This window comes from Phaethon aethereus, assembly GCF_964289735.1.
Source record: "Phaethon aethereus genome assembly, chromosome: 4".
NCBI classification, from domain to species: domain Eukaryota; kingdom Metazoa; phylum Chordata; class Aves; order Phaethontiformes; family Phaethontidae; genus Phaethon; species Phaethon aethereus.
In genome coordinates this window covers 84,761,373-84,784,430 of record NC_138578.1, presented here as the reverse complement: position 1 = coordinate 84,784,430, position 23,058 = coordinate 84,761,373, and the positions used below count along the sequence as shown (strand labels likewise).

The 23,058-nt window shown below is 60.5% G+C and overlaps 1 protein-coding gene across 1 annotated transcript in view; it reads left to right on the top strand.

Moving 5' to 3' along the window:
• DYSF (dysferlin) overlaps nt 1–23,058 on the top strand; it is a gene marked incomplete at both ends in the record, with an annotated part of 100,946 nt that overhangs the window by 8,476 nt on the left and 69,412 nt on the right. The window contains 22 exons of the mRNA XM_081999562.1: nt 93–143; nt 235–265; nt 972–1,087; nt 1,298–1,424; nt 1,751–1,854; nt 2,764–2,832; nt 2,917–2,960; nt 3,106–3,188; nt 4,531–4,572; nt 5,263–5,378; nt 5,682–5,795; nt 6,337–6,514; nt 6,943–7,067; nt 7,552–7,658; nt 12,251–12,443; nt 12,987–13,142; nt 14,126–14,257; nt 14,694–14,860; nt 15,432–15,546; nt 15,680–15,785; nt 16,398–16,540; nt 17,597–17,770. Coding sequence (XP_081855688.1) covers nt 93–143; nt 235–265; nt 972–1,087; nt 1,298–1,424; nt 1,751–1,854; nt 2,764–2,832; nt 2,917–2,960; nt 3,106–3,188; nt 4,531–4,572; nt 5,263–5,378; nt 5,682–5,795; nt 6,337–6,514; nt 6,943–7,067; nt 7,552–7,658; nt 12,251–12,443; nt 12,987–13,142; nt 14,126–14,257; nt 14,694–14,860; nt 15,432–15,546; nt 15,680–15,785; nt 16,398–16,540; nt 17,597–17,770 — 2,493 coding nt within the window. The remainder of the gene's footprint in view (nt 1–92; nt 144–234; nt 266–971; nt 1,088–1,297; nt 1,425–1,750; nt 1,855–2,763; nt 2,833–2,916; nt 2,961–3,105; nt 3,189–4,530; nt 4,573–5,262; nt 5,379–5,681; nt 5,796–6,336; nt 6,515–6,942; nt 7,068–7,551; nt 7,659–12,250; nt 12,444–12,986; nt 13,143–14,125; nt 14,258–14,693; nt 14,861–15,431; nt 15,547–15,679; nt 15,786–16,397; nt 16,541–17,596; nt 17,771–23,058) is intronic.

Sequence of the window (23,058 nt, the reverse complement as noted above, 5' to 3'; positions counted from 1 at the left end):
CCCCCTCTTTCCCAGGTGGGCACGCGGCGGGGTCCTCCACCCTGGGAGGATTTGGGCTGGGTTTACCATTTTTCCTTATTTTCATCCCGCAGGTTGTGGACTCTCGGTCTTTCCGGACGGACTCGGTGATCGGGGAGTTTCGGGTAAGGCCACCCTCTCTCCTCTTCCCCCCGTTTTCTGCCGCACTGACCCACGGGGTGAAAGCTGCCATTCCTTTTTCCTTTTATTGCACAGATGGACGTCGAGACCGTTTACTCCGAGCCAAGTGAGCCCAGCGGGCGGTGGGGGTCTGGGCCAGGGTCACCTCCCGTGGCTGGGGAGGGGGGTCGCTTTGGGAAACCCTTTTTTGGAGGCCAAACATCGGGGAAACGCACACACACATCACAGCTCTCCCATACATGAACCCAGGCGTGTGCCTATATCCATCAGCACCACCCATTCCTACCCCCTCTCCCAAGACGTACGTCCTTGAGGCTTTCAAGTCTTCGTGCCACTGGCTCGCTGGCAGAAAGCCCCACCAGCGCAGCCCGGCCCAAAGTTTTTTTATCTTGAGCCGTGCTCGTTATTTTAACTTTTATCTTTTATTTTATCTCAAAGATAATTTTATCATGAAGATGACTTTCCTGCCCTAACTACCGCAGAGAAAAGCTCGGTAGTTTTAGCTGTAAAGGGTTAAGACCTACAAGGCAAATCTCTTAATAACTTGCTTTTAACTTTTGGTCAGTCCTGAAGCGGTCAGGCAGTCAGACTAGATGATCATTGTAGGTCCCTTCCAGCTGAATCATAAATTCATTTGGATTGGAAAAGACCTTTAAGATCGAGTCCAACCGTAAACCTATTCTACTCTAGTCTAGTCTGTATAAAAGGAACATAGTACCGATTATTAAAAAACCACCCAACAGCACCCTTGAAGCCGTCTCCCTGCGTGTCTGAGGACCAGAACATGGGTCTCTGTCTCTTTTCCCCCCTAGAACATGCTTTCCTTAGAAAATGGCTGTTGCTCTCTGACCCGGAGGACTTCTCTGCGGGGGCCAAGGGCTATCTGAAAGTCAGCATGTTCGTGCTGGGGCCTGGAGATGAAGCTCCTGTGAGTATTGCCCTGGCCACGCTGCGGGACCTTCCAACCATGGTGCTCCACCCCTCTGGGCCATCAGATACCACGCCTGTTCCCAGGGAAACTGCAGCTTTGGTCTTCCTTTGTTTTGGGGGCAAGGTGCTGGATTTTGGGGTTTTGCTGCTCATTTCAGGCCTTTGGGGAAGCTTGGTTGTGTTGTCCTCTTGTCCTGTTGTCCTGCAGCTGGAGAAGAAGGAGGTCTCTGAAGACAAGGAGGACATTGAGGGCAACCTCCTGCGCCCCACCGGGGTCACCCTGAGAGGGGCTCACTTCTGCCTGAAAATCTTCAAAGCCGAAGACTTGCCCCAGAGTAAGTCTTTCCTTTGCTGGGCTGGAGCGTGCCGGATCCGGCCCTTGGCATTGCAGCGGGTTGCAACGTGCCGGAGAGGAATAAGGGCGCAGATAAGGAAACTTGATCCATAACCTTGGTCAAAGACCTTGCAGATATAGGTCAGTTGTAACGTACTGGGAGATAAGTCTCCTACTGGTGCAAGCTGGTTTTACCCTCCTGCTCCCTGCCCAGCTGACTCAATGCAGATGCACAGCTCGCCCGGTGGGACAGCCGGCCCCGGAAAGCCGGGGCCGTCCGGATGCCGCGTGCTTCCGTGAGCTTTCAGCATCTCCTTCCTCTCCCAGTGGATGACGCCGTCATGGACAACGTCAGGCAGATCTTCGGCTTCGAGAGCAACAAGAAGAACCTGGTGGATCCCTTCGTGGAAGTCAGCTTTGCAGGCAAGACGGTGAGCGGCTGGAGTGGGGCAGCCCGGCCAGTCCCTGAGTGGGGACAGCAGCCGTGCACGGGGAAGAGCCGGTCCCAGCATGGGGAAAATTTGGTCCTTTGCTTTGCTGGTGCACTTGCAAGGGTCCCATCACTCCTTGTCACACCCCGTCTTCTTTCCCTCTGTGTTGCAACGTCCTGCAGCCCAGCTGATGTCCCCAGCCCTGTGCCCGGTGGCACGCTTGAAGCCGAGCGGTGCCACCGGGCATGGCGTGCCGGGCTGCACCGGAGTAATTTCTTCGCTGAGCTCTTCGTGGTGCTGTTGCATTAAAAATGGGGATGGAGAGGCTGAGCTCTGGGGGGAAGGGGGACAGTGCAGCAGCGAGGGTTGGGCTGCTCTTCTGGGCGCTGCCTGAAGTGAGCAGCTGGCTGTCCCCACGCCACCCGATGTCCCCCCGTGACCAGCCAGGGCGTGGAGGTGGCTCCAGTGGCTTTTCAGAGCCCCGTCCCACTCCCTTTGCTGCGGGTCCCCTCCAGAGCCAAGCGATACACCCACGAGCTGCCGCTTGGCTTTTGAACCGCAGCAGCACTGAAGGGCTGAAAGTCCCCTCTGCCCCTAAGTCGTCCCCTGGGGACAGTGCCCGGGGGGACACAGAGGCTTGGGACATTTTTCTGAGCAACCGCAGCGGGGAGGGGGTGAGTTTCTGGTGGTCCCGGGGGGGAGGTCCCCGCGCAGCCCATAGCATCCTCTGCGTCCCGCACAGATGGGGTTTACCCGCGCGACGCGGAGCCCCACAGGGCCACCCGCCGAACGGAGTCTGTGTTTTGGGGGAAGCTGAGACTTTCCGGCTGCGTGGGCCGGGAGCGCTTTGCTGAAGTGCAGCCGCGAGCTGCAAGCGCTGACTCTCCATCCCGCATCTCACACCTCCAGCTCTACTCGAGGATCCTGGAGAAGAACGCCAACCCGCAGTGGAACCAGCGCCTGACGCTGCCGGCGATGGTGAGCGCGGGCACCCCCGCGGCCCCCCGCTCGCCCCCCAGCCCCGCTGCTGCTCACCGCTCCTCTCCCCGCCTCTTTTCCCAGTTCCCTTCCATGTGCGAGAAGATGAGGATCCGGGTGACCGACTGGTGAGCGGGGAGGGGGCTCGCCGGGGGGGCTGCCTGTGTCCGCCCGTGCGGAAAGCTGAGCTGGAGGAGCGGGACGGGCGGGGGAGACCCTCACGGGCAAACCGCCCCGGTCCACGGTGCGATGGCGTCGTGGGTTGCGTTGCAGGGACCGCCTGACGCATAACGATGTCATCGGCACCGCCTACCTCTGCATGTCCAAGATCTCGGCCCCCGGCGGGGAGCTGGAGGGTAAGGGGGGGGCAGCGGGAGGGGGTTTGGGGTGCATGGCCGTGGAGGAGCGCTGCATGCTCGTGGCTGGAGGTTGGCGTTGGCTCGGAGGATGTCGCAGCCGGGACGGTCCCTGCCAAGTCGCCGGTGCTGGGAGAGCCGTGGGACGGGGTGCTGGGGCTTGCTCCGTCCTGCCGTCGCTTTTCCGGTTGGACCTGACCCCTCCTGGTTTGTGGTTCTGGAGACCCTCCCAGGGGCGTTGGGATGGGAGGCTGCAGGGCCATGGCGTGCCGGAGGATTTGCTTCCTCTTTTCCTTGCCGAGCCGAGGTGGCTGCGGTCCCCTGTGCAGTTGGTGACGGGCCGTGGCGTCACCGGTGCTGGAAGACGCCGCGTCCCACCTGTGCGTGCCCCCGCTGCTGGCTCCTCCTTAGGTGGCCTTTAGGGGCTGTCGTGGGGCGGGAGGGGGCTTTAGGTCCAGCTTGTGCTGAGGGTGCTGGTTGAGGTCCCGGGGGCTCCCCGAAGCAGAGGGCCGCCGCGGAGGCGCCGGCGGGAGTCGGCTGGGTGGCACTGACCGTGCGGCTGTGCCGAGCGCGCGGGCGGGGAGCTGGGACGCGGCTGTGGGGCTGCCGAGAGCCGGGGCAGAGCCGGCGCAGAGGCCGCCCTGACCCGCGCCAGCATCTCCCGCGGCTGACGAGCTTCGGTGGCATCTGCAGCACCATCGGGACTCCCCGCGCTCTGCTCCCTTTGCTTTCTGCGCCCCTGAGGCTCTCGGGTGCCCTGCCCCACACCCTCGCCCCACCGTGAGCATCCCCACGCCGTCGGGGCCGGGGCCGGCAGCAGCCGCCGGGGCTCGAGCCCGGCGCACAGCGGCAGCGCGCGTCCCGCGGCGCCGGCGCGCGGGCGGGGTGCGGCACTGTTCTCCACCGCCGTGCTTGTGCCTCCAGCCTCCCTCTTCCCCAGTTGAAGTGCAGCTCCTGGGCTGCTCTGGAGAGAGAGAGGGAGGCTGAAAGGAGGAGGAGGAGGCTGCGAGGGGTCTGCCCGGGACCGGCACACCCCACCCCGCCGCTGAGACCTGCTTGGTCCCGAGGAGGTGCTGGGGAGCGGCAGCTCCGTCCAGCTTCTGCAACACGTGGAGCATCCTTCAGGAATGCTCAGATCCTCGTGCTTCACACCAATCCTACAGCCTCTGGGAGGGCGGCAGGGCTGTGTGACAGCCACCCCCTTTCTCTCTCCTTCTCTCTAATGTCTGTCGGCACCAAAAGCCCGCGAGAGCATCCTCCCTTGCTTCCCGTAACCCTTCATCCTTCCTCCCCGCTCCCCTGCCAGCCTTTCCTAACCTCTCTCCATTTCTTTGTGCCTCAGATGAGTTTCCTGCTCTCGCGAAGCCTCTGAAAGCCGCAGACCGTACGTCCCCTTAGCCTCTCGGGTTGCAATCGCCGCTTGGTAACTGTTTTGCCGGTTCAGCTGGTGCCTGGGCGCCCGGGCACTCGGGTGGGAGGAGAGGACGGCTGCAGCACGGCCTCCCCCTGCCCTGGGGGAGCGGGGAAGGGGCTGCGCTGCCCTTCCCGCGGCGGGTTTGGCGTGTCCGTGTTGCGCAGCGATGTCTTCGTGGTCTGGCGTGTGCCGTGTGCGGAGCCAGCCCTGCGCGGGGAGCAGCCGGCTTGGGCGCCCAGAGCAGCACCCCGCAAACGATTCCTGCCTCTCTGCTGCTCCTTCTGCGCGAGGTTTCACAAAAATGAGTGATTCCCTTCCGGGCGCTCTCTTACCGCCCTAAGGGGAGCACGGGGCCAGCTCCTCGGCTGGTGTAAATGCCCTGCGCTGGTCCGCACCAGCAGAGCGATGCTCTCCTTCCCTGGGGACAACCCCTGGGACCGGGAAGCTCCGTGCCCCCCGCACAGCCCCACAGCCACCTTGTCTTTCTCCTGCAAAAAGGTAGCAGGTTGTAGGACTCACAGGGGTTGAAAAACTGGAGCATTTCGGTGGCCGCCGGCCCCGTGCATGTGGACCCTGTGGTCCTGCAGTGACGCCCCGTGGGACACGTCCCCGAGGTGCCTTCAGGACTCTCTAACGGCTCTTTTCCCCCGTGGCCCCCAGTGGACGATGGGCTCGGGTTCCTGCCAACCTTCGGTCCCTGCTATATCAACCTCTACGGCAGCCCCCGGGAGTTCACCGGCTTCCCCGACCCTTACGAGACGCTCAACTTAGGAAAGGTGATGTTGGCTTCTTTCCAGCACAACCGCAACTAAACCGCCACTCCTCCTTGCCAAAAGAGCGCTGCTATTAACCCAAACTGGCTTTGGTATCAGGAGCCTGCGCCGCGTTTTCTGCCCCTGGCTATTCCTGCTGGCTAAACACCTCCTGACACTGCTCTGCTGCCCAGACGCTCTCTGCCTTCGGAGCGCTTGCAGAAACACTTTGCCTGATCTTGCTCCTCTGCAGTGAAAGCAAAGGCAGAGCTCACCTGCGGGGAGGGGGCACCGGGGTCCTGACGCCTGTCCCTGGTCTACCCCAAGGGCGAGGGAGTCGCGTATCGCGGCAGGGTGCTGGTGGAACTGGAGACCAAACTGGTGGAGCACGTGGAGCAGAAGGTGGAGGACATTTCTGCGGATGACATCCTGCGGGTGGAGGTAACGGGGTCTCCGGGGGGCATCCGACCCCGTGGGCTCTGGGGTCGCCTCTCCGGCGGCACGGCGCTAGGGCAGGGCCGCGGGCGTTGGTCCTGGGTGGGTGATGTCCTGTGAGCGGTGGAGTGGCCGGTGAGCTCCTGGAGGGTGTCTCCTGCTGCGTTTCCATCCCAGGGTGTCCAGCCTGCTCCACCTGAGCTGCTGCATGGTAGCGAGCAGACCATGGTGAACACGAAGGGGTGGGAGGTTTGCTTCAACAGGAGCCCAGTCCCACCTCGAGCGCTGTCGCAGCTGTGCTCCTTCTGCTTGTTTCTTCAGGTTTAAGCTGCATTTTTGATGGGAGGTTCTAGCCTTCTCCGTTGTCAGGTTTTTCCTAAATATCTCACCTAAAATTCCCTTGCTGCAACGTATGCTTTTCTTCCCTGCTGTAAAGGTTTTGATCTTGGAGGGCTCACTGAGTAGTCGTGAGGGGTAGTGGAGGGTCTGTGTGTAGGAGGGCGGTGGTGGTGTCTCCTCTATGAAGATGGTCCTGTGCCTGTTGCAGAAGTACCTGCGCCGTCGGAAGTACTCCCTCTTCGCTGCCTTCTACTCAGCCACCATGCTTCAAGACGTGGACGATGCCATCCAGTTTGAGGTCAGCATCGGCAACTACGGGAACAAATTTGACAACACTTGCCTGCCCTTGGCCTCCACCACGCAGTACAGCCGGGCCGTCTTTGATGGTGAGTGAGGGGTGACCGAGCACTGGAAGGGGCTGCCCGGGGTGTGGAGTCTCCATCCTTGGAGATATTCAAAACTGACTGGACGTGGTCCTGGACAACCTGCTCAAGGTGGCCCTGCTGAGCAGGGGTTGGACCAGATGACCTCCAGAGATCCTTGCTTACCACAGCCGTGCTATGAAGGGACAATATGTGACTGGGGAGGATCGGGGAAGCCAGGACTACTTCCTTCGGCTCTGTATGGCCTTGAAGTGGTTTTTGGGCAGCACTTCGGTGCTAACAGTGCTCATTTTCCTTCAAGGAAGAGCCGGTGCTTTGGGGTGGCCTTTCCCTGGCTCCTGTGGGGCTCTCGCTCTGGCGTGAGATGTCCTCACCCCCGTATCACGAGCTCGGGTGCCGATATCGCAATACCAGTGTGCTGTGCCCTCTAGGTTGTCAGTATTACTACCTGCCCTGGGGCAATGTGAAGCCTGTGGTGGTCTTGTCATCCTACTGGGAAGATATCAGCTATCGGACTGATGCTCAGAACCTCCTCCACCACGCGGCAGACAGGCTGGTGGGTGCTGCGGTGGCCAGGAGCCTTGTCCGCCTTCTTTCTGCATCCTGCCTGGGGGACAGGGAGGGGAGGGGGGCCATCTCCAGGCTGGGTCAGCTTTGGGGTGTGACGACTCTTGTGCTATGGAGGAGAAATCTGTCGGCGTCCCGGGGAGGGAAAGGGACCACCCTCATCCCCATGGGGGTGGGGGTGCAGTGCTTTGCCGGGCCACCCGCCTGCCTACTGCTGCAGGTGCAGGAGGCAAAGACCTTCCTTTAGCTCCTGAGCTATTTATGGGATTTCTTGCTGTATTGCGCTGTCATTTCCCCCCAGAGCTCCAACAGGAGCATAACCAGGGGTACAGAGCCCTGGTGAGACCCTGGCTGGAGTTTCTGATCATGGGGAGCAGCCTCAGGCACTCGCTGAGAGGGTCCTGGATGTGGGGTGGAGTGGGGTGCCGGGGGGGTCCCCGCTGTGCAGCTCCTCTTCCCCGCCTGTCGTGCAGGAAGCAAACCTGGAGAAGGTCCACCTTGCTCTCAAGGCCAACCGCTCGCCGGGTGAGCTGGACGCCCTGGGTGCCCAGCTGATGGATGACATCATCGCCGACTGCAGGTACTTTCTGCCAGTTTTGACTGTAGGCCTTTTCATGCCGTTTATTGCGAGAGCACTTATTTATCTTGGAAGGGACGACTTCTTTTTTTTTTCCTTTTTTTTTTTTTCCCCCCTCCCCTCTGAAAACCGTGGGTCATTTGCTAACGTTTGCTTCAAATGTTGCTGAGCCAAGGCACGGAGTTGAAAAGGTGACATTTAAGGCAAGTCATAAATTTCCAGCCTTCATGCAAGGGCTGCAGCGTGGCTCACCTGAATGAGCGGCATTGTGTCAGGGCAGGAGCCGGAGCCAGGCCAGCCCAGCCGGAGGGACGGCGGGGTTCGCGGAGCGAGGAGCCACCGATGGGGCTTCCCGGTTGAGCCTTGCGTAGGAGGCACCCGCGCAGAGGTCCCGTGGGGGCTGTCAGGCTGTGCGTGGGTGCTGTGTGTCCAACAGCTGGACCAGGGGACGGGGATGTTGCAGGGCTGGATGGCACAGCCGTCCCTCCGTCCCCGTGGGCGGCACCACCAGCATCTGCAGCTGCTTTGCCTTTCTGAGCACCTCTCATGCACTTGGACGCTCGTTCAAGGGGGGCTGGCAGGGTGCCATGGGCTTTCTCTCTGCGTAGCCTGTTTTTTTTTTTGGCTGGACTGTGCTTTGTGGGGGTAAGGAGCTGCTCCGGGGAGCACCGCTGCGGTATGACCATGGTGTTTTATCCCAAGGACAGCTCAGTCCTCAGGAAGGCGTTTCAGGGACTGACCTCACCAGGGTCTTTGGACCGTGGTTCCTCTTCAGGTATGCCCAGGAAGATGGGTCCTGTCCCATGCTCATGCCTGGCCAAACAACTTTCCTGCAGCAGCTCCATGCCATCAGTTTGGGAAAGGGCTGATGTGTTTTTAGCCCTGGCAAGCCCTTGCCCAGGGGAGTTAAGAGGGCTGCCATGCCTCTTGGGGCTTTCTTGCCTTGGGCGGTAGGCGGAGAACACCTGAGCTGTGGAGACACCACATTGGTGGCAACCGGTGGCTGTGGCAGTTGGACCTCTGTGACCACCAAGCACGTGTAGTGACTCTTGCTGCCTTACCTCAGCAGAGAGGGAGAATTTGGCCTTCTTGGCTGTCCCTGAGGCCACCAAACCTGCTGGGACCTGTTGTCCCTCACCCCTTCCATGAGAGCCACCAGCCTGCAGGACCATGTGCATCGTCCTCCTGGGCTTGCAGCAGTCACCTGAGGTTGGGGAGATGGTGCTGAGCCCTAGGTCCCCCTTTCCACCCCCTCCCTGCTCTTTGAAAGGCCCAAGGAGAAGTCATGGAGGTGCGGTGGGCACAGGGGTGCATCCTCCCTGGACCCTCCTGTGACACCCGTGTGGGACCAGCCACCTCCTTCCCTCAGGCAAGGAGATCCTGAACGAGCTGACCCTGCACCGCAGGCCTCCTGGAGGACATGCTTAAAAAACCACCCGCACATACTTCCAGCCTCCCTATTTACTTTCGAGGCTCACAACGGGGGTGAGTTTCGCCCCCCACGCACGCTGGCTCTGCTGGGAAGGTCAGAGCTGTCTGACGGGCTGTCGGTCCCCGCGGCTCCCGGGCACGTGGGACAGGACCTGAAGGATGAGCCTCGGCTTTGGGTTTTCCAGCAATGCTGTGCCCTCCAAAACAAATTCAGTTAAGTGGGAAGGGAAAAATGTGGCCGCGGGATGTGCCGAGCCCACGGTTCCTGCTGGCTCCCGGCCCCACTCTGTGCTCGGCTTCCGTGGGATGCGGCTCCTCCGTCTCCCGAGGGCTTGGTGCGGGGACCGGGGCTGGCTAGGAGGGGGCTACCTGTGGTGGGGGCAGCTGGAACAGCCCCCATGGCTTTTTGGGGGGGTTTTGCACCCCTCTGTGCACGCTGCCCTGGGGGGGGACAAGCTGAACCCACAGCTCCCCCCAGGATGCTGCCAAAGCCTGGTCTCTGCGCTCAGCCAGGGCAGGGCTCCTTCCCGTCGGGATTTCGGAGCAATGGAGAACTCCCTGCTGCTCTGCAGTGCTTCCCCGTCCTCCTCCGGGTTCTGGCGTCTCCGATGAAAGGGTCCCAGTGGGAGAGGATCTCCCCACCTCCTGTTCCCAGTTGGAAAACAGCGACGTGCTGCCGGCATCGCCTTGTCCACGCCTGTTTTCCGGACCTTTGCATGAAAAGATGGAAGATGGCTGCTCTCTGGGAAAGGCAAATGGACCAAGTCAGGGAGGGATGAGTCGTGGCAAAACCAAGTACCCAAAACGCCGAATTGCCCCCGGGTTCAGGCGGCTCCTGCAGCTCCTTCGTGCTGGTGAGCAGCAGCGCGGTCCCGGGTGGGTTTTGTCCCCCTGCTCCTGGCCTGTCTCCCATGGCACGAGGACTGCTCCGTGCTGGAGCTCGGAAGAGACCTGCCTGTGAAGCCATCCCTCTGCCGTTCCCTGCCGGAGCCGGGAGCATGGCAACATACGCAGGGGCTGGCTGGAGACCCCCGCTGCAGAAGAGGACCCATGTTTTTGATCGTCCTTTCGGCGTTCCTCATGCTTCGTCCAGTTCTGTCGCGTCTTCCCCCGGCTGGAAGCACAACTTTCACCCGAGGATGACCAGGCGTTCACGTGCTGGCACAGCGATGTTCGCAGTTCTTGTGCTCTTGCCTCATAATTTGTGCCCGGAGTGGTAACGGCCAACGCAGGGCCCGTCCCCGCGGGCGAGCTCAACGCTCCCATCTTTTGCCACCTGCCTTATAGGCAGCTCATTGCCCAGGGGATGAGCATCCTCCTGGTCCAGGGTGGCAGGGACCCTCCCTCGGGGAGGGACGGTGCAGTGGGCTGCCGGGGAGCCCGGGCGGGTCGCACCGGTACCCCAGCATCCCTCCGCAGGGACCTCTCAGGTCCAGCTTGCCCGCCTCCCTGCTCTTGTCTCCTTAGTCGTGGTTTCCGCTCGTTTGTCGGATGCCAGAGTCAGACTTGCTGATCTGGGGTTCCCCCGGTTCCTCCCAGCTTGCCATCGCGTCGCTCCTTCCGCTCCTCCGCTATTAACGTTAAGCGATATTAGGCACGAGGCTACCGATCCCACCCAGCCGCCCGGCCGTTTCCTACCCGGATCGCAAACGATTTGCTGCTCGACCGATTTCCTCTCCGTCCTCCCCGCGCGGCGCCGGGGCGGGACGGGCGCCACGAGGGGCTCTGCCCCGACGTCCTCCCACCTCTCGGCTTTTTTGCTGTGAAAAATGCTGCTTCCAGCTCTGGCTCACCAGCGCGTGTTCCTGGCGCCGTTTATCCACCTGAAGAGGGATAATTCTTCAGATTTTTTTTAAATAACTTCACGGTGTTTTTACGCTTCGTGCGGTGCAGTCCGTGGCCCTTTCCGTTCTCCCTTTTGAGCGCAATTTAACTTCATTTAACCGTTGTGGTTGTTACGGGTCTCTGGCACGTATCTCCAGGAACAAGGCGTCTTCAAACCATGTCCATGCTGCCTGTAGGATTTAACCCTTTCTGCCGCTCCTTGGCGCAGCTCTTTAACCCATTTCCTCCTTTTTCCATAGTTTTATAGTTTATCTTTCTGAAATTAAATTCAGCTGCAGCGAGTACGTTTAGTTCGTCTTTTTCCCCCCCTTTTTCCCCCCCGCCCCATTCCTGCGGGGTTATTGAAGTACACCCTAGTTTCTGCCACGAAGCGGTGTTTGCTTGGTGGGCGAGCGGTGTCCCCGCCGCGCGCCGGTGGCAAAGCGAGCCGCGGAAGCAGCGCGGGGGGTCAGCTCACCGGCAGCATCCCCGTAATACAGGCGCAAACCCAGTGCGGACGCGCAAAGCCGAGCTCACGGCGCGCGGTCGGTCTGACCGTGGCTGCGACCCCGGCACGGTCTTTTAATTTAGCTCCTCACACAGGACGAACGGGCTAATCGGCAACACCCGCAGCGCGCCGGCTCCCTTGGGAAAAAGCAGCAAACCCAATTTTTTTTAAGAGAAAGGAAAGAACTAAATTCCCCCCTAAATTTCTCCCTAAGCCTCTTGTTAAAGGAATCCACGTTACTAACCTGGGACAACCGGCACCGACACCATCCCGGGCAGGTACCACCGCCTGCGTCCGCCCGTAGCGCACTTTGATGGGCGCAGCTGGGCAAGAGCTTTGTCCTTCTTATTTCTCACGCAGTTAAAACGGGGCTTACGGAGCCCGGTCCCAGCCCGAGGGGGGAACGCTGCGGCTGGTGGGGGGCTGCCGGCCGGGAGCTGGGAGCAAGAAGCGCATTAATAACGGCACCACCGTAAATCACTGCATTTTACAGGAAATCCTCTAAGTGGCTCAGCACAGCGGAGATCCTCCCGGACTCCCGAGACATTTATCCAGCAGCTTGGATCAATTTAGGCTAAAATGTGCGTGCGTGTGCCGTGCGCGTGGCATGGCGTGCACGGCTCGGGCTCCGTCCTGCCTGCTGTGGGTGACGCCGGGGGGCTGCAGGCGCGGTTTGAAGCTCTTAGCATCGCCGTGTTCCCCAGATGGGTCTTCGGTGGCTTGTTAATTCTTTGGAAACTTGCTGAAAAGGAGCGGGGGGGGGAAAAGAACAGCAAAACTCCACGGGAGGGTGAGCGAGCTGCTAACACTGCTTCTCTGCCCGTCCCCGCAGCACGGCCCTGCCCGACGTCCTGGGGAAGCCGGCCAGCACCCACTTGGACCAGAACATGTACCGGTTTCGCAGCACCAACCTGGAGCAGATAGCGAAGGCAGCCCTGAAGCTCAAGCACGAAGACTCGAGCCTGTCGGCAGCCCTGGAGCAGGCAGAGGACTGGCTCTGCAGGCTGAAGGCCATGGCGGAGGAGGTAACGCGATGGTGGCAGGAGCCGCTTTTCGACCCGGGGAGGGTCTTGCTCTCCCCAAGCGCTCCGTCGCGGTGCTGACGTGGTGCGGCGGCTGTGAGCCAGCGTGGTGGGAAGCAGAGGGGATGCTGCCCTCGTAGGCAGAGCCCCGGCCCCCCGTGCCAGGGCTGCACCCGCGTCCCGCCACAGTGATGCGGACTGAGTCGGGAAGGCGCCGGGCTGGGCACCCGGCCGCCGAGGTTTAGCCTCGTTCGCGGCAGAGCTTCGTGGCACGGCCAGTAAACCCTCAACCGCAGCCGCTGCAGCGACCCGAGCTGGCCGGGGAGGGCAGGACCTGGGGAAACATGGGGCTGCTCTGCCCCGGACAGACCCAGGTGGGATCTGGAGCTGCTGAGACGGGGTTTGGGTCGACTGGTCTCACTCCGTGAACTTGGGTTGGCGGCGGGACTCGGGGCACGGCAGCTCTCCAGCCTCCCGCATCCCTCCGTGGCTGATGTGCTCGTTTGGAGCCCCCTGATCGGACGCTATGGCTTTTCTGTTCTCTAGCCCCAAAACAGCCTGCCCGATATAGTGATCTGGATGCTGCAGGGAGACAAGCGCGTAGCGTACGCCCGTGTGCCGGCCCACGAGGTCCTCTTCTCCAGGGGCACCTCCAGCTGCTGCGGCAAGAGCTGCGGGAAGCTGCAGACCATCTTCCTGAAGGTACCTTGGCTGTTGCTGAACGTGCACGCGTGACGTTTATTTTTAAATCATTTTCCCCTAAAAAAAAAGAGAGAGAAAATGAAGCCGGGAAACCTGAAATCCCAACACAATGTTAGGCTCCGGGGACCTCCAGACGCAGTTTCGACACTGTTGAAGCTGGTTCCTGACCGGTGAGAGTCTGGTTGTGCTTCTGGTGGAGTTCAGGTCCTCTTACGTGGACCTGCAGCAGATCCCTGCGAATTTTCATATTTTCTGCAAGTTCCAGGGCAGTGAAGATGGGTGCACTTTAGCCCAGATGGTGCTTTTTAAAAAAATATATATTTTTTTAATTTGTTAATGTTATTTTATGTTTTTCAAAATTCCTGACCCTCTGCCACCCCAGGAAATTTAAGCTGCAGCCTCCTCTGCCAGGCACTTACTGAGCTTCTCACATCTCAAATGATATTTCTTTGGCCTTTTGCTGCGTGCCAGGTTGGGAGCAGACAATCAGTGCTGAACAAGCTCTAGAAAAATAAAGTGAAATAAAATCAACTGAATAAACCCCCAAACCCCAAGCCCAGCTGGCAGCAAAAGATGAACCAAAATATATTGTTTTTTTCTGCACTTTAGCTCGGGATGGAAAACTAGCATCAGTTGAAGGGGGAAAAAAGTCGCTGAGAGAAAGAGAAAAACGGGCAGTGAGACATCTCCCTGTTTATTCTTTCTATTTTTGCTGAAGTATGTTGGCGGGGTTTGGTGTCCTAGCCCTGAAGGGTGTCTCACGGAGACGCAGAAGCCCTGACCTTTGGGGCTTTGAAGCTCCTCAAGGTCATCCCCAAAGGGCTCTGCACGCTGTTGATGTTGTCCCCATTCCCAGGGATGCTCCGTGTCCCACCTACCCCCCTTGTCTCCCTGGCCGGCTCTACGGGGGCTTCGTACCCACCACCCCCAGCCTCGCGTCCCGAGCGTCCCCCGTTAACATCCTCCTCGGGGATATTTGGCAGTACCCCCAGGAGGAGGCGATGGGGCCGAGGATCCCAGTCCAGGTCCGGGTCCAGCTCTGGTTCGGGCTGTCGGTCGATGAGAAGGAATTTAACCAGTACGCCGAGGGGAAGCTCTCCGTCTTCGCCGAAACCGTGAGCATCTCACAGCGACCACCCTAAAGGGTTTTTTTTTTTTCTCTCCAGCATGGGCAGCAGCTCAACCATAGAGGGAAAGGGGTGGGCTGGACGGGGGGTGAGGGCACTGCGTGGTGGGGGGTCACATCAGCCCCTAGAAACCATGGGAAGAAAGAGCCGTTGCCACCAGCATCCAGCCTGAAAGCCTGGGGAGAAGGTTGGTAATGAGCCGTAAAGCCACATCGTGGCTTCACACCTCCTTCTGCCTGCTGGGGGGGCAATCTGGGGGTGCCCATGGGGCAGGGGCTGGGGGGGGTGTTAAGCTCTTCCCAGGAGGTCTGTCCTCAGGATGAGGCTCTCCAGGAAGGAAGGGATTATTCGTGGGATTTCAAAAGGATTATTCATGGGGTTTTGTGCCTCCAATGCAAAAACCTCTCTGCTGTTGCTCCCCCAGTATGAGAACCAGACGAAACTGGCGCTGGTGGGGAACTGGGGCACAACTGGCCTGACGTACCCCAAATACTCGGATGTCACCGGCAAGATCAAGCTGCCCAAGGACAGCTTCCGCCCCTCCACAGGCTGGACCTGGGCTGGGGACTGGTTCATCTGCCCGGAGAAGACGTGAGTGATGGTTTTCTGTGAAGAGCAGAGCCCACGTGGGCTGTCCCGGCCACCCCAAAAACCTGAAGAGATGCTAAGCTGGTGGCAAGGTCACCCATAAAACTGGATGGAAGTCTGGGGTGCCCTGGGGGTTCCTCGTCTGCCTGCTCCGTCCTTGTAAGGCAACAGCGTTAATGCAAAATGCCTCGTCTCTGCGCTGGGTTGATGTGTCTGGGGTGGTGGGTGCTGCACAGGCGCTCACGGACGCGGTGCTCCCCACGCTGAGGAGCTTTGGAGGTGGGATCCCAGCGGGGCAGTGCGGGGTTGGGAGGAGGCGGTGGGTGCTCAGCACAGCTCCGCTCTCTTCTTGCATGGGATTTACCGCCCGTGTTTTGGGCTTCACCTGGTGGTTGCTGAGGTCTCATGGGAGCTTTGCTTGGTGCCTCTGGGATGAAAGAGGTTCAGGAGGCAAAGTGTGTTCTGGAGCGGCATGGCTGGCCCTGTGAGGAGGGAGGGCATGAGGCCGTGCTGCTGCAGGGCTGGGGCGGCAGGAGGGGGAGCCCCTGATGCTGTGCATCTCCCCGGGGTGCAGGTTGCTGCACGACGTGGACGCCGGGCACCTGAGCTTTGTGGAGGAGGTGTTTGAGAACCAGGTCCGGCTGCCTGGAGGCCAGTGGATCCACATGACCGATGCCTACACCGATGTGGTAAGGACAAAGCGGGCAGCCGGGGGCTGAGCCACCACCCCAGGCTGCAGCAGCAGGAAGCCCCCGGGGGCTCAGGGCAGATTTAGGCACCCGCTGGGCATTGTTTGATTTGAAACACCCCTGCGTCCCACAGAACGGCGAGAAGGTCCTGCGTAAGGATGAGATTGAGTGTCCTCCGGGCTGGAAGTGGGAAGACGTGGAGTGGGACACGGACCTCAACAGAGCTGTGGATGAGAAAGGTATCAGAAAGCAGTTTTGGGCGTCCATCCTGTTTTCACCCCCTTTGCTCTGCCCACTGTGGCATTACCTTTCACGGTCCCATCCAGCACCAGGGATGATAACAGCCCCTTCGTGGCTGTGTGAGCTGCCCTTGCTGCCTTCAGAAGGGGGTCAGGCCCCGGGGGTACCATCTCCCCCTTGCTCTGGCTGGGGCTGGGGCTGTGGGGTGGGCAGCCCCAAAGGCAGTGCTTTCCTTGCTGCTGGGGATAGTCCAGGCTGCTCCTCTGGAAGATCTTACCTGGCTTCTGGTGACAGAGAAATGGAAAGCATCAGGCCAGAGACCGTCTGAGACGGTCACAAGGGTTGGGGTTGCCTGAGGAAGGAAGGACAGTGAGGAGAGTCCCCAGGCTCTGGCTTTGAGCCAAGAGGTGGTGGGACACCATGAATGCATTACCTGGGCATCCTCAGAGGGACACGTCCCCTGGGCAGCAGCATGAGTAGGTCATCTGTGTGGACCAGCAAAACCGGGAAAGCGTGTTCCAGTCTGGATACAAGTGAAGAAAGGTCCCTGGTGGGAGGCAAGGTGGGGGACTCTTCTCCCACCTTCATCCAGGTGTTGCCCTCTCTCCCAGGCTGGGAGTATGGCATCACCATCCCACCGGACCGCAAGCCCAAAGCCTGGGTGCCGGCCGAGAAGATGTACCACACCAACCGGCGACGGCGCTGGGTGCGGCTTCGCCGGAGGGACCTCACGCAGATGGAGGCCATGAGGAAGGTAGGATGGGGGCTGGGGGCGGTCGGGGCCGTGTCCCTGTCTCTCCATGCAAAGGTGGAGGTGCTCGGCCTTCTGCAGGGACCCGCTGTGCTTTGGAGCCTGGTTGCCCTGGTCTCAGTGCTGGAGCAGGCAACAGCCTCTGTGGTTTCCACCATGGGGGTCAACATCTCCCAGAGGTGGAGACCACTCCAGAGGTGCTTGGTTGGGCTGCGGGGTGGGACAGGGACCTAAACCAGTGCCACGAAGCAGCTCGGGGGACCGGGGCTGGCAGAGGTCCCCAGTCTGTCCCCTCTCCGCGTCCCGCTCCCCTCTAGGTGGAGCAGTTGGGCTGCAAATGTCGCCGCAGCGCGGCCGCGCTTCCAGCCCTCCAGCCCGGTCCCCAGGGCACTTGCCGCCCTTCCCGTGCTTCTTCTGGGTACCTGTGGGAGCCCCAGCCACCCCGTTTGCCGAAGGGACGCAAGTGTCACCGGGAGGTGACACAGCTCTGCGGAGAAAAGGCCTTCAGGGGCTTGTGACTGATGCCCCATGGAGAAGTTCCCAGTGGTAGCAGAACCTCGGTGGCCCTGGAGGGATCAGAGGTGGTGGCAAAGTTGGAGGGCAGGCCGGGAGGCACTGGTGCTACACAGGCCCGGGCAGGATGCAGCTCCCCCCTTGCCCAACACGGGCAGCCCCCAGCCCAGCGACCCTTCTCCGGGTGGGATTCACCCCAGGAACTGGATGAAGGGCTGAATCCTCAGTGGTGGACCTGGCAGTGTTGGGTTAATGGTTGGACTCAATGATCTTAAGGGTCTTGACCAACCGAATTGTTTCTGTCATTCTAGTCGATGATTCTAAGCGGGGGAGAAGGGAGGACACGGGCTGGGACAACTGTAGCAGGCAACAGCTTGAAGTGGCTGGACCCGGCTTTGGGTGGGTGCAACCTTGGCCCGGGAGAGCCCCACGCACGAGTGGCTTTGCCCCTTGGCTGTGCCAAGGTCCCACCATCGTCACCTGCAAAGGGGCTGTGGGGTGGTGGGACCGAGCCCCCCTGAGCCCTGGCGTGTCCCTGCCCGGCAGCACAAGCAGGAGGAGCTGGACGGGGAGGGCTGGGAGTACGCCTCGCTCTTCGGCTGGCGCTTCCACCTCAAGCATCGCCGGACCGACACCTTCCGCCGCCGCCGCTGGAGGCGCAGGATGGAGCCCCTGGAGCGCACCGGGGCCGCCGCCGTCTTCGCCTTGGAGGGGGCCCTGGTAGGTACCTGCTTTTCCCCCGCAAAACTGCTGGGAGGGGGAGCCCGGTTGGGCCCACTCCCACCCTCCATCCCATCCCAGGAGCGGACCCGGAGCAAAGCTCACTATCTGCTGCTCGTTATCTGCCACCCGCACCCGCCGTGGTTTGTTTAGCTAATATTCTGGCTTTCTTAATACGCTGGATTTCATAATCCTTTGGCTTTTCCAATAACTAAATGAGAACCAACCACAGCAGCACAAAGCCCCTATTATAGGGCTTTTTATTTTTATTTTTTTCCCCATTTGGCTTTTTTTCCCCTGTCTCTCTCTGCTCCGTCCTCCCCTCCATCCAGCACTTGAACCCGGCAGCTCCTTTGGGACACAAGCGGCTCCGTGGCGTTCGCGTGCATCAGCCCTGAGCATGCGCTGGCCCCATCCGGGGGGTCTTGGCTGCTGCCCACCCCCAGGGTTGCTGGTGGAACCCTGGCTTCTCCCCACATTGGTATGATTTTCGGCCAGACGCTTCATCCCTCTGAATCTCAGCAGAGGCAATCGAGGAGATTTAGCTGGAAAACCCTGTAACGTAGGGTGTGTGTCCGTGCACGTGTGTGTGTTTGTGTGTGCACACCGTGGGGCTGTGCAGGAACCCCCGGGCCCCCCTCTGGCTCTGGGGGCGAGGGGGGGTGGGAGGGTGAGGGGTTTGATGGGGATGCCTTGGGTCTCAACTTGGTCGTGCGGTTTTCCAAGGGGCTCAGCTGTGCCCTTATTTTGCCTTCGTTAGCCCACAAATGAAATGGGTCTGTGAGTTTGTCTGCTGTGCTGGGGAGTGAGGGGCTGACGGACCCGTCTGCTGGGAGTATTGGGGGATGTGGGGGAGACCCGGGGAGGAAACTCCCTCCCCATGTGCGTGGGGCAGAGGCTGAAGCAAAAGGGAAGAGGAGAAAAAAGCCCCATTAAAATGACAATGTGGCAACGTGCCTGGGAGCCACCGCTTGCTTTGCTCCTTGTGACACTGATGTGGTGGCAGGACATCCTTGGTTGACTTAAGTGTCCCCCAATGTCACTGATGCGCTGCTTAACCCGCACCTGCCCCAGGCTGCTGGGGCTGACCCTTCCTGCCCTCCACCCCCAAAGCCTCTTCAACCCGATTTTACCTACTTTGTATATTTATTTTCCAAGCATTTCTTACCCATGTTAGTTAGTGTTGGAGTGCCCAGTTCTTAGTGGCCTCCCAAATCTCATTTATTTTTATGCCAAGGTTGCGCCTATAACTTTTACTATATTTACATGTAACAAATCCAATTTATTATTTTGCTTGTTTGCTAACTGAAAACAATTTGAGCAAAAAAGTAGTCATTCTGCCATGCCTTTTCTTGCCTTGCCATGCCTTGCCATGCCTTGCTTTGCCATGCCTTGCCTTGCCTTGTCATGCCTTGCCTTGCCTTGCCTTGCCTTGCCTTGCCATACCTTGCCTTGCCTTGCCATGCCTTGCCTTTCCTTGCCATGCCATGCCATGCCATGCCATGCCATGCCTTGCCTTGCCTTGCCTTGCCTTGCCTTGCCTTGCCTTGCCTTGCCATGCCTTGCCTTGCCTTGCCATGCCTTGCCTTGCCATGCCTTGCCTTGCCATACCTTGCCTTGCCATGCCTTGCCTTGCCTTGCCTTGCCTTGCCATGCCTTGCCTTGCCTTGCCATGCCTTGCCTTGCCATGCCTTGCCTTGCCATACCTTGCCTTGCCATGCCTTGCCTTGCCTTGCCTTGCCTTGCCTTGCCTTGCCATACCTTGCCTTGCCTTGCCTTGCCATGCCTTTCCTTGCCTTGCCTTGCCATGCCTTGCCTTGCCATACCTTGCCTTGCCTTGCCTTGCCATGCCTTGCCTTGCCTTGCCTTGCCTTGCCATGCCATGCCATGCCTTGCCTTGCCTTGCCATGCCTTGCTTTGCCATGCCTTGCCTTGCCTTGCCATGCCATGCCTTGCCTTGCCTTGCCTTGCCTTGCCATGCCTTTCCTTGCCTTGCCTTGCCATGCCTTGCCTTGCCTTGCCTTGCCTTGCCTTGCCTTGCCATGCCTTGCCTTGCCTTGCCTTGCCTTGCCTTGCCATGCCTTGCCTTGCCTTGCCTTGCCTTGCCATGCCTTGCCTTGCCTTGCCATGCCATGCCTTGCCTTGCCTTGCCTTGCCTTGCCATACCTTGCCTTGCCTTGCCTTGCCATGCCTTGCCTTGCCTTGCCTTGCCTTGCCATGCCTTGCCTTGCCTTGCCTTGCCATGCCATGCCTTGCCTTGCCTTGCCTTGCCTTGCCTTGCCATGCCTTGCCTTGCCATGCCTTGCCTTGCCATACCTTGCCTTGCCATGCCTTGCCATGCCTTGCCTTGCCTTGCCTTGCCATGCCATGCCATGCCTTGCCTTGCCTTGCCATGCCTTGCTTTGCCATGCCTTGCCTTGCCTTGCCATGCCTTGCCTTGCCTTGCCTTGCCTTGCCATGCCTTGCCTTGCCTTGCCTTGCCTTGCCTTGCCTTGCCTTGCCTTGCCTTGCCTTGCCATGCCTTGCCTTGCCTTGCCTTGCCTTGCCTTGCCTTGCCTTGCCTTGCCTTGCCTTGCCATGCCTTGCCTTGCCTTGCCTTGCCATGCCTTGCCTTGCCTTGCCTTGCCTTGCCTTGCCATGCCTTGCCATGCCATGCCTTGCCTTGCCTTGCCTTGCCTTGCCTTGCCTTGCCTTGCCTTGCCTTGCCTTGCCTTGCCATGCCTTGCCTTGCCTTGCCTTGCCTTGCCATGCCTTGCCATGCCATGCCTTGCCTTGCCTTGCCTTGCCTTGCCTTGCCTTGCCTTGCCATGCCATGCCTTGCCTTGCCTTGCCTTGCCTTGCCTTGCCTTGCCTTGCCTTGCCTTGCCTTGCCTTGCCTTGCCTTGCCTTGCCTTGCCTTGCCTTGCCTTGCCTTTCCCTCTCACCCTTCCCCAGCAAGCACTGCCCTAAGTGTCGCCGCTGCTCCTACATAAGCCCGGTGCAGACACCCCGTTCCCTGACACCACGCAGACGCCCGAAGCATAACTTTCCCCTGCTTGAGTGCCAGGAAAACACAAGGAAAACCCTCAGCGGTGCCCTGGACGTCAGCAGGGTCCCGGGGAGCACCAGGCCCCGTTGCTGTAGGACCGTGCTGCTCCTGGGAGCTGAACCGTCGTCCGGGCAGGGCGATGCCGTCTGGCATGGAGTGGTATTTACTTCAGGCGCGGAGATTTCGGGGGACACTGTCCCTGCAGGGTGACAGCTCGGGAGGGAGCTGCCCGGGAGAGGGGTGGGTGAATCCCGCCCCAGTCCCGGCTCTGGACTGGACCAGCCTGCCTGCCCTTTGGGCTCTGCTTGCCGAATTCCCTCCGCAGTAGGTCACTCTGGCTCGCCTCCGTGCCCTCATATTTTGGGGTTACTGGCTGCATTTTCTGTGGTCGGTTGGTTTTCTGTGCATTGCTTTATAAATGATTTTGCCATGCTTTCTGGTTTTGCAGCTTCATGCCTTTCCAGCTCTCCTCTCCTGCTTGAATGACTTACGTATTTTTCCAGGATGCTCTATCCCAAAATAAGTTTACACAACGTCTCCCACCCAGCACCCCCAGAGCCTCCGGACCTGCACAGGGTCGACCCCTCCATCCGCTGGAGCCACAAGCGGGAGGAGGGACTCGGCGTGATGCCGCAGAGCTGGGATCAGGGTGGCGGGACAAAGTGGTGCCGAGGATGGGACAACACGAGCAGGTGCTGAGGGCTGGGAAGGGCGAGCACTGCTTTTCCCGCTGTATCTCTTTCCGACGCTTTCCTAACGCAGCGGGGGCGGCAGCTTTTGCAGGCTGAGGGACGCCAGGGCCGCAGAGTCCGAGAAGGGCACCCGTGTGCGGCAGCAGCCGGAGTTCGAGCTGCGGCCGCCAGCTCCGCTCACCCCGACGCAGGATAAAGGTGCTGTCGGGAGGGGGAGCCTGGAGCATCCCCCAGCTTGGATTTTTCCCAGGCCCGGGGCCCGGGCTGCCAGGGGCACGCCACCGGCTGCCGGAGCCTCCCCCAGCCCCTCCTGTCCGTGCCGTCCCGGCGTCCCGGTTATCTGCCGCCTTCTCCACGAAAGGCGCTGGTGTGACGTTGTGGTTGTGGCACGGGTTGCCCGGAGCCCGCCCGGCAAAGGAGCCGTCCGGCGGCGCAGGGGAACCGAAGCGGAGGGAGGATTAAAGTGCAAACCCAGACAGAGCAAGGCAACACCCCGAGCGCTAATTCCCCGAGCTGTTCGGAAGGGCCGGTTTCCAACGGGAAGATAACACCAAACACGACCAGAAGGAATGCGTCTCGGATGCAGGAACGTGCGGACGCTGCTCGGGGTTTCTGGGCCTCCCTCGTCTCGGGGATGCTCAGCGTGCGTTGCTCCAACCTTACCAAACCGAGCGATCGCTGCCGGTAGGACGTGCTGAACCCCAACATCTCGGGATTGGGGTGACCTGGGAGCAGCCGGAAAGCAGAGCCCCAGCGGGCTGCCCGGCTGCTGAGCAGGGTTTTGGGGGAGCTGGCGGCTCCCTGCCGGAGGCTTCCCCCAAAAATCCCGCTCCGGCAGCGGAGCTGAGCAGCTGCAGCCCCGGGGCTCAGCACCTTTGCGGGGGGATCTCAGCACCACCTGCGGGGTGCAAGCGTCCGCTCCCAGCCGGCCCGGCTCCCTGCGGCGGGGAGAGCCGGGGGGCCGCTGTGTGCCCAGGCCAGCCCAGCTTGCACCCCTCGCCCGGCCCCGCTGCTCACAGCCGCCCCCAGACCCACACGTACTGGCACGCACACGTGTCCGTGGTTTCTTTTGCACGCGCGCTCTCTCCAAGCACACGCTCACCCCTGCTTTTGCCCGGAGACTTTTATTTCGCCGCTCGCACCTTCCCCTGACCCCAAACAACGGTGAGGGGGGTACGTTCCCCGACGCCCCGTCCCCTGGGGAGCAGCGCTGGGGCTGGGCAGCCGGGCTGCTCGCGGGGCATTGCCGCCCGAAGCCGGGCCACGTGCTGCAGCGAGGGCGCGTGGTGCTGCCATGGGGCACTGGGTTTCGGCTGCCGTGGATGCAATTAGCCTGACGGATTTGGGGTGCCCGTTGGGGTGGGTTGAGCTGCCTCAGACGCTGCTTCCCGCTGATTCACCTGCTCTCTCCTGCTGCCCCCAGCCGGGGGGTCTGCAATGGTGGTGGCTCTTTCCTTCCCCGTGGGCCACTTTCTCGGCAGTCCCTGGAGCCTTCCTGCAGCCACCCTCACCTTGGGACAGTCCCCAGGTGACTCGGGGCAGGACTCTGCTTAGGAGAGCAGACCCGT